This window comes from Lacerta agilis, chromosome 8 (assembly GCF_009819535.1).
Source record: "Lacerta agilis isolate rLacAgi1 chromosome 8, rLacAgi1.pri, whole genome shotgun sequence".
Classification (NCBI taxonomy): Eukaryota; Metazoa; Chordata; class Lepidosauria; order Squamata; family Lacertidae; genus Lacerta; species Lacerta agilis.
The window spans coordinates 5,059,267-5,073,668 of record NC_046319.1 but is presented as its reverse complement, the minus strand read 5'-3'; the positions used below and the strand labels follow the sequence as shown (position 1 = coordinate 5,073,668).

Below are 14,402 nucleotides of genomic sequence, written 5' to 3'. Positions count from 1 at the left end.
TATGTACATTTTTGTACGTTGCTTAGTGTTTCATTTTTTTGGAAATGAGAGGACCAATTAAACAGCAGCAACAACTCGCAGTCCCAGACAGCATGGCTGTATAATGCTGGGGATATGGGAGCCATAGTTCAAAACATCTGGAGGGGGAATCAGGTTGCCGGAGGGTGGCTCTCATCTGTGCTGGGTTTTGCACAGCTATCTGTAATCTTGTAAACTGGGTTTTGGTGCTTGGTATCAATTTTTTGAGGAAAAAATAGTTCCCCCAGTAAAGACACAGGACAGAGATTTGGGCTCATGGCATGAGTAGAAGACACACCTTTATCCCCGTCTTTACGGATATGAGAAATCAAGTCCTTCTCCCAAGACATTACATTTCAAGCACCTCCACCCACTGCCTCAGACAGTCAAAGACATTTTGGTCCTGAGGCAGAAAATCCAGGTGATGCCCCCCATGATCATAATCAAAATATTTGTTCCCTGTCCTTTTTTACTGGTATCCCAAAATGGGCTGCCGACTGTCTGATTCTGCCTAACAGCAGCCTTGCAACACACCCACACCCACACACCCTATACTTGATCCACCCTTTTGAAAAAAAGGAACTCAACCTCCAGCAATATATTGCAACGGGGCTAATAATCATTCCCAGAATTTCAGTCTTGCGCTGTTTATTAAGAATCTGCTACACGTCATTTCAATGACTTTTGGTCAATTCATAAACCTCAGTACAGGATAAATTATTTCCACCATGTTAGATTTGCCAATCCAGATGCATGATTCATTTTTGGAAAAACAAACAAAACAAAAATTTAAAAAGCCCCAACACTCACAGTTGTTTAGTTCACAGCACTGTCCTCAAGCAACCAGGTACTTCCATTATTCTGTGTCCAGAACTCTTCAACAAGTTCAAGTAGACTTAAAATGTTAAACATTCTTTTTTAAAAGTACTTTAATTCACAGAAATGTTCTTTTTTTTTTTGGTTTCTTATACACAGCAGGTGGTTACTTTGTTTAAAAAAATCCATTCTTTTTTTTCCATATATTTTTCAGTATCTGACTATACAATAACGTTCTATCTAAAGCTTTGTCCACATACTCCAGACCCCGGTCGCCTGTGCTTCGGGATTCAGAAGTCAAAACCACCCCACCCGCCCTCCCAAAAAATATAAAGATCTATCAACAATTTTACTAAGATAATTTCCATAGTTCTGTCATGTAAATCATCAGGAAAGTGCAGCAGAACACGGAAATGACACATCACACATAAGCAATACTTTTATCATGAAGTGTGCATGTAGATCTTAGAAAGATTCAGAGAGAACGGACATGACAATTAAATCCTATTTACAGAATTTGTTAAGCTAATTTCTGAGGGGGAGATTTAGATGGGGGGAAGCTGGAAGGGGGAATACTCAGGGATGTCATCAAGGTGTCTTTCCTTCAGTAGGAGAGGCTGATACATCTATAAATTTAGTCATTCATACTTTCACACGTGGGAAAACTGCACTTTTTACCAATACGCTACATACACATACACAGAGTTAGCATTAAGCTAATAATTATTCCACTATGGAGTCAGGGTAGGTCCTTCCTTTCAGAAGAACATCTTCAGAGTGGCAAGTTAACTTTGGACTTGAAGATCAGAAGCTGATGAAAACAAGTTTACTCTATCCAGTAGTTTGACGAAACTGAGCATATCAAGGTGGAAATAAAAGGTACAACCCATTCAGGTACACCTAAGCTGGAAAGCACTTAACTCTCAACTGGCTGACAAGGTGTGCATGCGAGCTCTACAAAGACTGAAGGATCTAAATAAAGATTACAGTCCTTGCCTACTGGGGAAGGGGGGGGGATGGCTCCATAGTACTGTGTTAACACTATACCTAGTTGCAACATAGGGAGACAACCAAAAGAAAAAACCCAAAAACAACCTCACCCACAGGAATGTCTGACATGTACATTAATTTTACAGAATTCCTCTACAGGCCAAGCCCTCCACCAGAGTACACATCTGTTGCTACAAATGCCCTCTTCAACTGAGGATTCCTCCAACAGGAAAAAAAAAAATCTTAGCCATGCTTTTTAGACATTATGATGTTTTACGTTTAACTATTTTGCGGTGGATAATTTCCATAGCTTGGGTGTTGTTGTTGTTGTTTTTTTAAAAAATCTTATTTTATTAAGCACAGCCCATTCCTAAGCACACTGCAGAATGCTGGTTAGGGAGCAAAATGTCCACTTTCCAAGCCTGGAAATGTATCTACTCAGCAGATCTCAAGCACAGTCTTGGGTGTGGTGGAGGAGGAGGCATTGCCCAGAGTCCAGCCCCAAAGCCTTCCCAAGAAAGCCACTGCCCCCTTGCACATCAGAGAGGGCAATGGTGACTTATTTCCACGGTCCTTCTCCTTCTGGCTTTTAGATTACGAAAGAAGTTGACATACCATTGGTTAGCATTCTCTAGGCTAAGGCGGGATGGGGGGCCCAGACGTTATTAGTTGTATGCATTTCTAGTAAGGATAATACACAGGTTACACATAATTCATGTACAGTTATGGTTCCAGTGGAGCTGGTGGGGGGGGGTTGAAATCATAGCAAAGAGGGTAATAAACAGCAGTGCTCCCCTTAGAGATAGGCTAGTAGAGAGAGAGAAGTGCACAAGGTAGCAAGTTGCATCAAGGACGTGCTGAGACGGAGGGCAGGGGAGTCCCAAGAGAGGGAGGCCATGATCTGGGGCTCAGGGCGTGGGCTCCTTCCATCTGCAGGGTTATTTTTAAACAAACAACAACAGGAACACAAAATCACCTGACAACTAAAGATTTAGCTCCGTTGGGAAAACAAAACAAAACAAAACCAAAAAAAAAACCACATTGATTTAAGGTACGTTACAGAAACCGCCTTGGTTACTGAGTGGCTGCTACAGGTCTATGAGCTGATCCCCTAGGAGAAGAGACCTGGCTAGGTTGGGAAGACTGGATTCAGAGCTTCCACTGCTGTTTCTAGAATGCCCACCTGAAAGTGTGAGAGATAGCAATTCAGTATCGAGCAAGAGAATTAAAGGGAATAAAAGTTAGCTTTTTTATTTCGATAAATAATATGAAAAGGGCGTTCACAAGCAAACAAAAGGAAGAGCAAGCTACAAACTAAGAGAAAGCAGCAGCAGCAGTCTGGAATCTACACAAGCGAGGCTCTTGGAGTTACAGTAGACAGATGCAGAGAGTTTTGCAGACACCGTCTTCAATGGGGTTTTTGAAGAGAGATTCCAACGACCAAAGGTCTCAGCTCCCTTCTAAACAGTTAAGTCGGACAACAGCGGCTCTGCCTGTGGCATTGCACTCCTGATACAGATGTCAACAGGAGAATTAACTTTTAAGTGTGGCAGCACCTACACTTCAGAACTCTCTGCCTCTAGAAGTCAGGCAGGTGCCTGCTAAAAACGTTTTTGCTTAGGCAAGCCTGTCCAGAAAGTTGGTGCGAGTTTTAATCTGTATTTAGTCTATTTTTTGTTTTAACTTTTCAAAGTTTTGAATTATCGTTGGTTCTTCTTACTGATAATTTTATTGAGGTTTGTTTGCTTTTACAGTCAAGCAGTGTATAGATTACGTGAAACAAGTAAACAGAATAACTGGAGGGTCGGGGGCTTAGATCTAGAGCTCCTCCCTCTCTAAGCAATCTCATGCAGTCTCCTCTTCCCTAGGACGTTTTACAACAGTGTTAAGGAAATATTAGAGCAGGGATCTGTTGCCGGTCAGGGCTCCGTGACAAGAATTGAGAGGGGGAGTCCTGTGCACATGGACCATGGGACAAAGGGGGAAAGGCAATTTCCAGAGTTGCAGAGCACCAAACTGTTATTCAACAGGGAGCTTCTATGTCTTCCCATGGAGGCCTCAATGTTACACTTGTCTTATCAAAAGGTGCCCTTGCCCTTGCTCACGGTCTATATCCTGCATTTTCTCGGCACAGCTGCTTTTCTGTACTTTATGACAGAATGTTCAACTGCAGCCCAGCACCCCAATACACTCTCTAGCTTTAAGGTGTGTTGTGTTTTAGAATATAGCTGTGCGCTGCTGGGCCTATATGAAACTCCCAGTCAAAAAGCAGGATGACAGTGCGTGGGAGACAGGGGTTGTGAATCCAATGGGTCACCTGGCCAAGAGGTCCTACCCTTGATTCCTTCCACCACAAATCATCATGCTTGTGTTATAGAGATTCCCGTCAGTGAATTCTGGGTGAGGATTCAAAGACCCTCAGGATTAGTTCCATGGGCACGAGGTGGGTGGCTGTCTCCTAATCATGCTACCTTGCAAGCAGCTTTTTAAACCAAGAGGGCATGGCATTAGAAGGAGCCGTGGAGTAGTGATGGAAATCAACTGTTAATCTCATTAGGTTGGTACAGGCCCCTGGTGGGAGCCTAACCAAAATCTTGAATACTGGAATTTGGTTCTAAATCACAAGGGTCCTTTGGAGTTGATTAGAGGTATTTCGCCCACCCCCTTACGATCAGGAGATTTGGGGCAGTGACACTGTTATGCCAGATTCGAAAATAATTTTCTTATTACTAAAGGTGTTGGGATGCTCACCTCTCCTCAACGTGTCCTTGTCACAAGAAGTGGGAACTGAAAGGAGCTCAGCGCTGCCAAGACTATGGAAGCTGAAGAAGACTGGGCTCAGGCATGGAGACCCTGCGACCCCTGAGCCTCAGGTTTAGTTTCAGGCCATACATGCTACCACAAAGAAAGACACTGCCTTCAAATCTCAAGTCACCCCCAGTCTGCCTGCTTACCTTGTGAATTTTTGGATATCAACACAGGGATGGGGTCAAACTCGTCTCCTGCCTCCTTTTCAGAGCCCTCAGGGACATCGAAGCCAGAGATCAGGTTAGTATCTTCTGCAGCACGATGGGGAGAGGGGTGGAAGTTTTAAAAAGGAGCAAAAAGATAGAGCAGAGAAAGCTGGTTAGAAACCACCCAAAACAACATTAGCTGCATGTGTTTTGTTGCAAAGAAGGATTAGCGGACCGAGAGCCTTCCCCCAACCTGCCATGTCTTCCAGCTGTGTGGTCGAAAAACCTCCCACCACAGTCCCAAACAGCTGGAGGACACACCAGGCGGGCAAAGGCAAGGTCGGAAGCTGGAGCTTTAAATTGTTACGAGTTAAAAAGGAGAGCGAGGTATAAACATGGAAATAAACAGAAGCAGCAGCAGCAGAGGCAGTTTGTGAGAAAGAAAGCAGCCAGGCTGCATTAGAGAGTTAGTAATGTTCCCAGGGACCTGATCTCACAAGGGGCAAGAAAAAGCAGTGAAGAGAGAGACAAGCCCAAGCCCTGGTTCAGATGAGGCAATGCTCTGCTCCACCAGGAGGATGTGGGCCTCTGGCTGACATCATCATCATCATCATCATCATCATCATCATTATTAGAATTTATATACCACCCTATACCCAGAGGTCTCAGGGCGGTTCACAGAATGGCAGACTCATGGTGGGAACACCGTTTGTGAAGGCAGACATCGTCTACCACCCCCTTCAAGATGCCACAGTTGTGGAAAACAGGGCTCCTCCTCCAAGCCACAAGCTCAGTGACATTCCCGCATGCTCCCAAGACACTCACAGTGGAGGGCAAGTGTCAGGGGACCACCAAGGGTCAGCAGAGAGCACGATGAGGGGGTTGAGAGGGGTCTCGGATGCTGAGGTTTCGAGCAACGCCTGGAGAGTCTGAGCAGGTCATGCAACAGTGACGAGCAGGAACAGAGTGACATGGTGGAGGGGCTGTCAGATTCTAGAGAGCCTGAACGCCACCTGAGCAGCTCGGGAACAGAGGGGGGAAGTGGCAGCACCATCGCCTCAACAACGTAGGGGAATCAAACGGAAGGAAGAGAGGAGGAGATTTGGGGTTCCCCAACTACTGTGTTGGGAGGCGTTCCCGCCGAGTGCCACTTCCGGGATCTGAAAGTGACTGAATGGACGCTAGAACTTTAGCTCTGACTTGTGCATAGTTGTATAATAAAGCAATGTAATATACAGATCGGGAGTCGAGAGTCGTTACTCGTGGGAAGCAACACTACCCCCTGACAGCAAGGGGTTATTTCAGGCTGGCCCAGAGCTGTCAGGTGTGGTTTCAGTTCTGGCACAGATTTTGACAAGAGATCCCTTCGAGTCACTTTTGAAAAGTGGCAAACCCCCAGCAAAAGCAGCTCTCACTTAGTGGTCCTGCGACGGAAGAGCTTCCTAGTGGCATAAGGTGCCTAAGTGATGCTAGAAGAAACTCAGGGTACCAGCTTCAGACTGTTTGCACACACCCCAAGAGAAAGGCAACTTCTCTAAGGAATCAAATCTTGCTTTCAAAGTGCTACAGACTGGAAGAAATGCAATGTCTGTTAACATTCCCCCCCCCCAAAACTTTTAAACAAATATTGTTAATTTCTACCTCCGCCAAGAGGATGCCAAAAAAAAAATGAGTTCTTTTAGAGATGGGGAAGCTCCAGATATTCTACAGCTCTCAGCACCCCCAACTATGGACCATGCTAGCTGGGATGAGTGAGTGGGAATCCAACAACATCTTTGCCTTGTTTTGCTTTTTAGGTGATGAAATTAAGCAAATTAAACCTTTCCCACTCACGTCATACACTTTCGCTTCTTCCCACATCCAGATTCCAACCTAGAGACCAACAGAATCCTAACTAACCCTAACTAAGCTCATCTGCTGCCAAGCCAGGTCTGAGGTCCCCGTATTAATTTACAAAGCCCTGAACAGCTTAGGTCCAGGGTGCCCTAAGGGCCACTTAAACCCTTATATCCCATCTTGATCACCGAGATCACCTGCAGGAGCACTGTTGGTCATCCCTCAAGTTGACAAGGCTCATCTGGCAGCAATTCAAAACAGAACCTTGTCCTGTGGAACACCCTGCCACTAGAGATTCAGCAGGTGCCTTCTGATTCAATCTTTAAACACCTGCTGAAAACTCTTCTATTCTGCCACGCTAATGTTGGGAATTAACCACACATATTTCCATAACGGCTAGTTGATGGTCTCCAATTTTAATTTTTTTGTTATATATAGAGACTCTTGTCCAACCCCCTGCAATGCAGGAACCATAACTAAAGAATCCCTGACAGATGCCCATCTAACCCTTGTTTAAAAACCTCCAATGAAAGAGGGCCCTGAGGTTAGCTGTTATACTAGCAAACAGCTCCTATCCTCAGAAACCTCATCCTAATGTTTAGAACAAGCTAGAACTGTAAATCACTCTTCGTTTCTTACTCCAGTGGAAGCAACATGGATCCGTTCCCGTTGCACTTGCTCACTGCACATCCAGCTAACAGATAAAACATAAAACGGGTGCTCTTGCTCATTTCCTTTGTCGCTCGTGCTTCATTGTGCCCAGGAAAAGATGCTGATATACTAGAACTCCAGGCAGATATAGCCCATACCAAGAGGAGTATTTTATTGCCGCTTGGTGGGTAAAGCTCACCTGGGCCACATGCAGGCAGTGTGGGGTGAGCCAGGAACTGAGAGCTGCGAGGGCAAAGAGCCCCACCCAGGAGGGAAGAGCAGAGAACAAGCCAGGGGTAAAAAAGCAAGGCCAGAAACGCAAGATGCGCTGCAGCTCCAGTAGATCTGGTTGCTCAAGGGAAGGGGTGTAGCTCAGCCGCAGGGCACCTGCTTTGAATGCAGAAGGTCTCAGGTTCCATCTCCAGCATATGTTCCAACTCTATGGGGCTGAGGAGAGCTCATTCCCCCCACCCAAGTATGCTGTGATGGGGCTGACCCCCCCCCCCCAAATCTTGAGCCTTGCCAGGCCTCCCTGCAGTGACAGAGGGCTTCACTGGGCCTCGTGGCCTCCTCCCAACACTTGTGACATCACGTGGGGGTGTTGTACGTGTGATGTCACATGCACGCGACGAGCCCCCACCCCCCATTGTTATGCAGAACTTGGTGCCTCTGATCCTCAGCATCCCCATATAGGGCTGGGAGCTGCTGCAAGTCAGCACAGGCAATTCTGGACAGGATAATGGTCTGACTCTGTATAAGGCAGCTTACTATGTTCACTTTCTCCTATGTTCAAGCAAGGACTTGAGTCCTTACATCCCTTCCTGCCCAACACAGAGCCAATGGCCAGCCTGGCTGGGGGAGGTGGGGCCAGGCCAGATTTGGAAAGCTCTTCCCCAAAGGCCTGAAGCCACACTGCGAAACACACAAGGCAGCGGTCAGCCGTTCCTAAAGCACTGCATGTGTGCCAAGAGGACAATTAATTTATCTAGCGCTAGCCATGTGCGTCCAGGACACTTATCACCATCATTATTATCATTTATTAAATGTATTAGTTGCTTTATGTCACGGCGACCCAGAGCAAACCCGCACACATTAAGACTGGGGAGGGAGGAGATACATTAAAATATCCCATCCTATCTAAAAGGTCATAGGTAGTTAAAAGCAAAAGGCCCGGTTAAAAAGGAATCCTTTTGCCTGGCACCTGAAGATATGCAACGATGGTGCCAAGCGAGCCTCCCCAAGGAGAGCATTCCGCAAGCAGGGAGCCACCAATGAAAAGGCCCTGCTCTTTACAGGTCAACGCAAGCAAAAGATGCTGAGAAGCAACATCTGACACAACCAAGTGGAGCACAGGCAGGCAGGCAGCCCTCGATATCAGATTCCACCCAAAGGATTCAACTGCCAGAGGTTTACAGCTGCTCGCCACTGTTGGTGGGCCTCCCCCACAAGCAGCTTACATTTAGAGAGTGAGGATGGAGAGACCAGAGGAAGAGCAAGAACTTCACAGGCAAGCGCTGAAGGAACGGCAACAATTTTGATCATATGAGAATCATATGGCCAGGCTGTCCTGGGCTGATGGAAGTTGCGGCCCAAAACATCTGGAGGGCACCAGGTGGGAGCGGTTGAGTGTGTTGCTCAGTTCCTATGAGCCCAACTTGCAGCTCAAGCACATGGCCACTAAGCTGCATCAACTGTGAAAGAGCTATGACAAAAATGTTCGTGGAAGAAGGAAGTTTTGCACTGTGATCTGAAGAGAAAGAAAGAGGAAGGGCATGCCAAAGTAGGGGTTCTGCCCCCACCCCCATCCAGCCCCCAGAAACTCATGTTAAGAGATCACACTGGACCCAGGAAAGAAGAGATGAAGGCATTAATATTTGGCACAAAAAATAATTTGGAACTAACAGGCTCCTGCTAATTGAACCACCATCCTGCCTTGGCACACAGGGGCCACCACAGCTTTTAACACAGATGCTTCCACCACTTTCATGTTGCACATTCCTCCCATTCCCCAACCTTCTCTCCCATTGGTACAGAACACTTAAAGGTACTTTACCTTTGTGAGCTTGGGTTGAAACGGCTAAAGGAGCAAAACTCATCCAGAAGGTCAGCAGCAGGATTAGAAAGCAGAGAGCAGTCAAGCAGGGAGTCCTCCCCAGTGACAGAATCTGATCGTCCCCCGGTTAGCAAGCAAGAAAACAGTACAGAGAAGAGGAGGTTAGCAGTCACACCTGGCAAGCTGTCTGCTTGCAACTCATCCTGAGCTTGAATGCATCCGTTTTTTAAAATCCTGGGCTGAAGTGGGGCCAAAATTAGTCATTTTGAAAGGACTCGGCATATACAAGCAGCCTCTGAACAAATAATTGATTTCAGGTGGTGGAGGTGTTCTTAAAATATCAGCTTAAAGGGCTTTGGGGAACCCTTGCTGCTTATTTAACAGCACTGGATTTTAAGGAGCTGAAATTCAATGTGATAGGAGGATTACAGTTACAGCACTCTGGATTGTACTGTAGATGAGACTGGTTCTAATCTGCTAGCTCGGTGAGAGCGTGGTGTTGATAATGCCAAGGCTGCAGGTTGCAGAATGTTATGCTTTTTAATATTTTGCCTTATTTAAATGCGTAGCATTGGAGAGAGGTTGTGCATGTGTGTGTGTGTGTGTGTGTGCACACCCAGGGAAGGTGTATAGATCTTTATAAAATTTCAAATTAGCACTCTAAACAAAAGTTCAGCTTGCAGACAATGCCCAATGCTGAGAATGGAAGACACAGAAGCCCACCCATTTCTTCATCATGATGTCACCAGCTTGACATCATGGCCCACCTGAGCTCAAGCCTCCCCCCCCCCCACCAACCTGCTCTGTTTGAAGCCACAGAGTCTGTCTGCGATGATATATGCTGCGACACAGGAGCCTCAAGGCCTGGGATGAGGCTCTCAACTGTTAGTTCAGCTTTTCCTTTCCGAAGGCACAAAGGAACAGAGCAGAAGCCAAAGTTAGTTGAGGTTCAGCAGGGGAAGAAAGGAAGAGAAGGCCGTACCCTGAAACACTAAGCCCTGGACATCCTACAGCAGGCAGAGACATTCCAACACCTGGATTGCACTACTAAATGTCAGTCTAGTCTGAGGGTGGTTTTCAAAGGGATATTCCCATCGGCACAACTGTGCATTCCTGGGCACCCAGGAAAGCACAAAACAAGAAAGATCCAGCACACTGGCAGGCCTGTGCAAGCCCAATACTACCGAGTGTCAGTGAGGTTCCTTTCCAGACGTACCTCTGACAGCATCAATGCCACAGCCACGGGAGGAGATTCCATGCCCCTCCAGGATGCAGAATCATGTGCGCGGGGACAACTGCAGGGTTCTTTTTCAACCTGACCCTTTGGCCAGGCAAGATGGCGCAAGTAGCAGGTCCCTGGGGACACCCTGGGCAACTGGCCCTGCCCACTGAGCTGTGGTATTCGGATGTATTCTGCACAGCAGAGCTTCTCTCATTGCTAGGGATGAGCAGATGGAGCCTGACAGGCTCACGTTCCTTATTGCCCCCCATGTGCTTTCTAACACATGTAGACAAGTCTCCAAAACTGAAGCATGCAGCCCAGACTCCGGCGATTCAGTTTCATTTATAAGGCTTGGCTTCAACATGCCATGAAACTTGGTAGCTGGTTCAATTTCTTCTCCCGGCAAACGGGCAGCTGGAAATAATTTGCTACTTAAAATGCTTAGGAAGGGTCTCTTAGCTTTCAAAAAGTGTCCAGGTTTATGGCATGCATTGAACTGAAAAAAAAAAATGTGCTTGCAACACTGGTGGCTTAAGTGCACCTTTCAAGATACATTTTTGGAAAAAGGAACATCAGGTATATATTTATGGCCATTCCATGCATGCAACAGCTTTAAAAACCCCAATTTAATTCTCAGCTTTGTGAGGGAAGATGTGACACAAGGGAGACCAGAGGATTGACGAGGCCAGCCAGCCAGCCTTGTTTTGGGCCTATTCAGGATGATCTGGGAGCTTAGGCTTGCAAGGGCCAGAGGGTGTTTTGTATCCAGGGCTTTTGAGCCTTTGAGCAAGGGAAAGAATGCACAGAGAGAAACCAAAATCTGAGGAGAAAAGCACTGAGGCTCCTCAAGAGCAAGAGGGACCCAGGCACGCCAAACTATTTCTAAGGATGCAAGAAGAAACACAGCAGAAATAGGTGGGCACATCATTTCAGACTGAAGAGCAGGAAAGAGGAGGGGGTGAAGGTGGGGCCCTCTGGTGGATCAGGGACAGGTTAAGTTAGTAGATTGCAAAGAAGAGGGATAAATGGACAGCTCTCCAGACGAAAGTGGAGTCCCCCCAAGGATCAGTATTGGGACCTGAGCTTTTTAGCTTGCTCATAGTCATCTAGAGTTAGGGGTGAGCTGTGAGGTAGCCAAGTTTGCTGACAGTGCTAAATTGCTCAGGGTCTTTAAAACAAAGAGAGATTGCGAAGAGCTGCGGAAGGAACCTCTCCAAGCTGAAGAAATAGGCAGCAGGGCGAAAAGAATATTAATTTCACATAGACGCTCATAGGTGTATAACTGTATAACTGTGTATAACTGTAGGTGACTGACCGGGAACGAGACCTTGGGGTCATAGTAGATAGCTCAATGGAGAGGTCGACCCCGTGTATGGCAGCTGTGAAAAAGGCAAACTCCGTGCTAGGGATCACCAGGAAAGGAACGGAAGATAAAACTGCCAGTATCATAATACAATTAAATAAATCTATGGTGCAACTGCATTTGGAATACCCAGTACAGTTTTGGTTGCCTCACCTTGAAAAGGATATTGTAGAGTGGAAAAGGTTCAGAAAAGGGCAACCAAAATGATCAAGGGGTGGAAAGACTCCCTTATGACGTTTTGGACTTTTTCGCTTAGGGAAAAGGTGAGTAAGAGACAACATGCTAGAAGCATATAAAATTATGCATGGTATAGAGAAACAGATTACAATTGGCATTGGCATTCTAGATACAGTGGTGCCTCGCTAGACGAAAATAATTCGTTCTGCGAGTATTTTCATCTAGCGATTTTTTCGTCTAGCAAAGCACCAATGTAAATCACGGTTTTCGCTTGTGAGGCAGCCCCATTGACGAATTCGTCTTGCGGGGCAGCCTTCCGCTAGACGAATGCATTCGTCTAGCGAGTTTTTCGTCTAGCGAGGCATTCGTCTAGTGGGGCACCACTGTACTTGGACAGACTTGCCAAACTAATATGTTTTTAGAAAGTGCTGATAAGACTACAGTGAAGGCACCTGCCTGATATCCACAGGCAGGGAGATCCAGAGTATAAGTGCTGCCACACAAAAAAATCAAATTCTTACGAACACTGAACAGGTATTATGTGGCACCTGTAACAAGGCCAGTTTTGCCGATCAAAGTGGTCAAATGGGCATATATGGAGGTAAACTACTTCTGTTTATCTGAGCCCAGCCAATAATTAGGGCTTCCCCCCCCCCTAAGGTGGGGAACCTTTGGCTCTCCAGGTGCTGCTGAACTACAACTCCCATCATCCCTAGCCATCAACCACGTTTGCTAGGGCTGACTGGAGTTGCAAGTTCAGTAACATCGGAAGGGCCAAAGATTCCCCACGTCTGCCCAGTGAATGAGCCTTTTCTGCCGTCCTGTATAATTTGAAGTGGTTCAGTCCATTCACGTCAGGACTCTACCACCCCATTTTTGCTGCACATGTAGATCTGGCCTGAGTTTCCCACTTGGGAAGGATAAAAATGAGAGGAAGAAGTGATAGATTACAGGAAGTGGAGAATTAGTGGAACAAGGGAAGGGGGTGGTTTGGCGGTGATGCCCAGGATGCAGGAACTTCACATGTCTGATTCACAGACTCAGTGATAGGCTAGTGAATTCCAAACACTGAACAACATCCTACGACCCTCCGTCTCCCAAAGTCACTTTTTGTGGGCTCTGGCTGGCTTGACCTCTGGGCACCTGCTTGCTATGGTTCAAAACATGCAATGTTGGTGGGTCAACATGCAGGACAGAACACGCCAAAGAGGCTTTTCAGGATTTTACCATTCACAGCATCAGGGGTGCTACCGAAGGGATCAGCGAGAGGCAGGATATCAGGGAGGAGAAGTGCAGGCTCAGGAGATTTGAGGCCCTCAATCAGTTTTTCTAGCAGGGGAGGGGGAGAGAGCAGGAAATGAGGAAGGAGAGAAGCAGAAAGAAATGAAGCAAAAATCACAAAAAATGGTTAAAGCAGAACAGCAGTTGTTCAACAAAGTCAACAACTCACCTAACATTTAAAGGATTTCTATCAGGGTTATTTTCACCAATATATGCATTTAATTGCAGACATGGATCCTTTGGTTAAGCATGCAACAACCTGAAAAGTCAGGGCCCTGGATTTTTTTTCAGCTGGTCCTTTAATAACTGAATCACATAAACAGAAACAAGACCGCAGACACTTTTTTTTACTTGTTGTAGTCTCCCCAAGGTGTCCCATTTAACTGGCTCATCACCGTGAATGTTCTAGCATCCTGCACTAAAACATCTTGTTAGCCAGTAGAGAATTGGCCCAGAATTGTTGCTGACTCCTTTTCAAACACACACACACACAAAACCCAAAGTGCCAAGCCAAACAATACAAATTAATCAATCTGCATTGCCTGTTCCTTTTAGTTTGAGTGTGGTGGGGGTTTTTTTGGAGACACATTGGATTTTTAAAATGTAGGGTTTCAATTGACCTCTTAAAAGTGCTCAATTTTCTAGGCTCAGTTATACTTGATGATGTCTGGAATATGTCTGGAAGTGGTCATTTAACATAACTGATAGAAGGAGAAAATCAGTAAAGGAATAAAAGGAGGTGTTAGGACTGCAAAAATCTCAAAATGGCCACATTTCATCTGAAGCTGCCCCTCTCTCTCTCTCTCTCTCTCTCTCTCTCACACACACACACACACACACAGCTTTTCTCTCAGCTTATCAACGTGGAGAGAAGAAACAGTCCCAGAAAAGTACATCATTGGCATTAGTAACTCTCTCCCGCCCTCCCTGACTCCATGTCTTCAGGAATGGGTACCACGGCTCAAATGTACTTCTATGTGTAAGGAGAGCTGCAGAATCCCAAAGGCATTCATGAAACACAGAAACATGTAAACTGCATGC

General features: G+C 46.2%; 1 protein-coding gene across 15 annotated transcripts in view; it reads right to left on the bottom strand.

Moving 5' to 3' along the window:
- Nucleotides 1–14,402, bottom strand: part of AAK1 (AP2 associated kinase 1) — an 87,652-nt gene that overhangs the window by 7,096 nt on the left and 66,154 nt on the right. For 2 of the 15 annotated variants that reach the window (XM_033159142.1, XM_033159146.1), the window contains 4 exons: nucleotides 13,308–13,409; nucleotides 10,117–10,218; nucleotides 4,779–4,883; nucleotides 2,636–3,007 (listed from right to left, as the gene is read on the bottom strand). The exons of 2 other annotated variants lie outside the window; for them this stretch is intronic. In XM_033159142.1, coding sequence (XP_033015033.1) covers nucleotides 2,913–3,007; nucleotides 4,779–4,883; nucleotides 10,117–10,218; nucleotides 13,308–13,409 — 404 coding nt within the window. In that variant the 3' untranslated portion in view covers nucleotides 2,636–2,912. Of the gene's footprint in view, nucleotides 1–2,635; nucleotides 3,008–4,778; nucleotides 4,884–9,318; nucleotides 9,431–10,116; nucleotides 10,219–13,307; nucleotides 13,410–14,402 lie in introns of those variants that run through there. 11 more of the 15 variants (XM_033159148.1, XM_033159150.1, XM_033159151.1 and 8 more) reach the window with 9 other exon arrangements.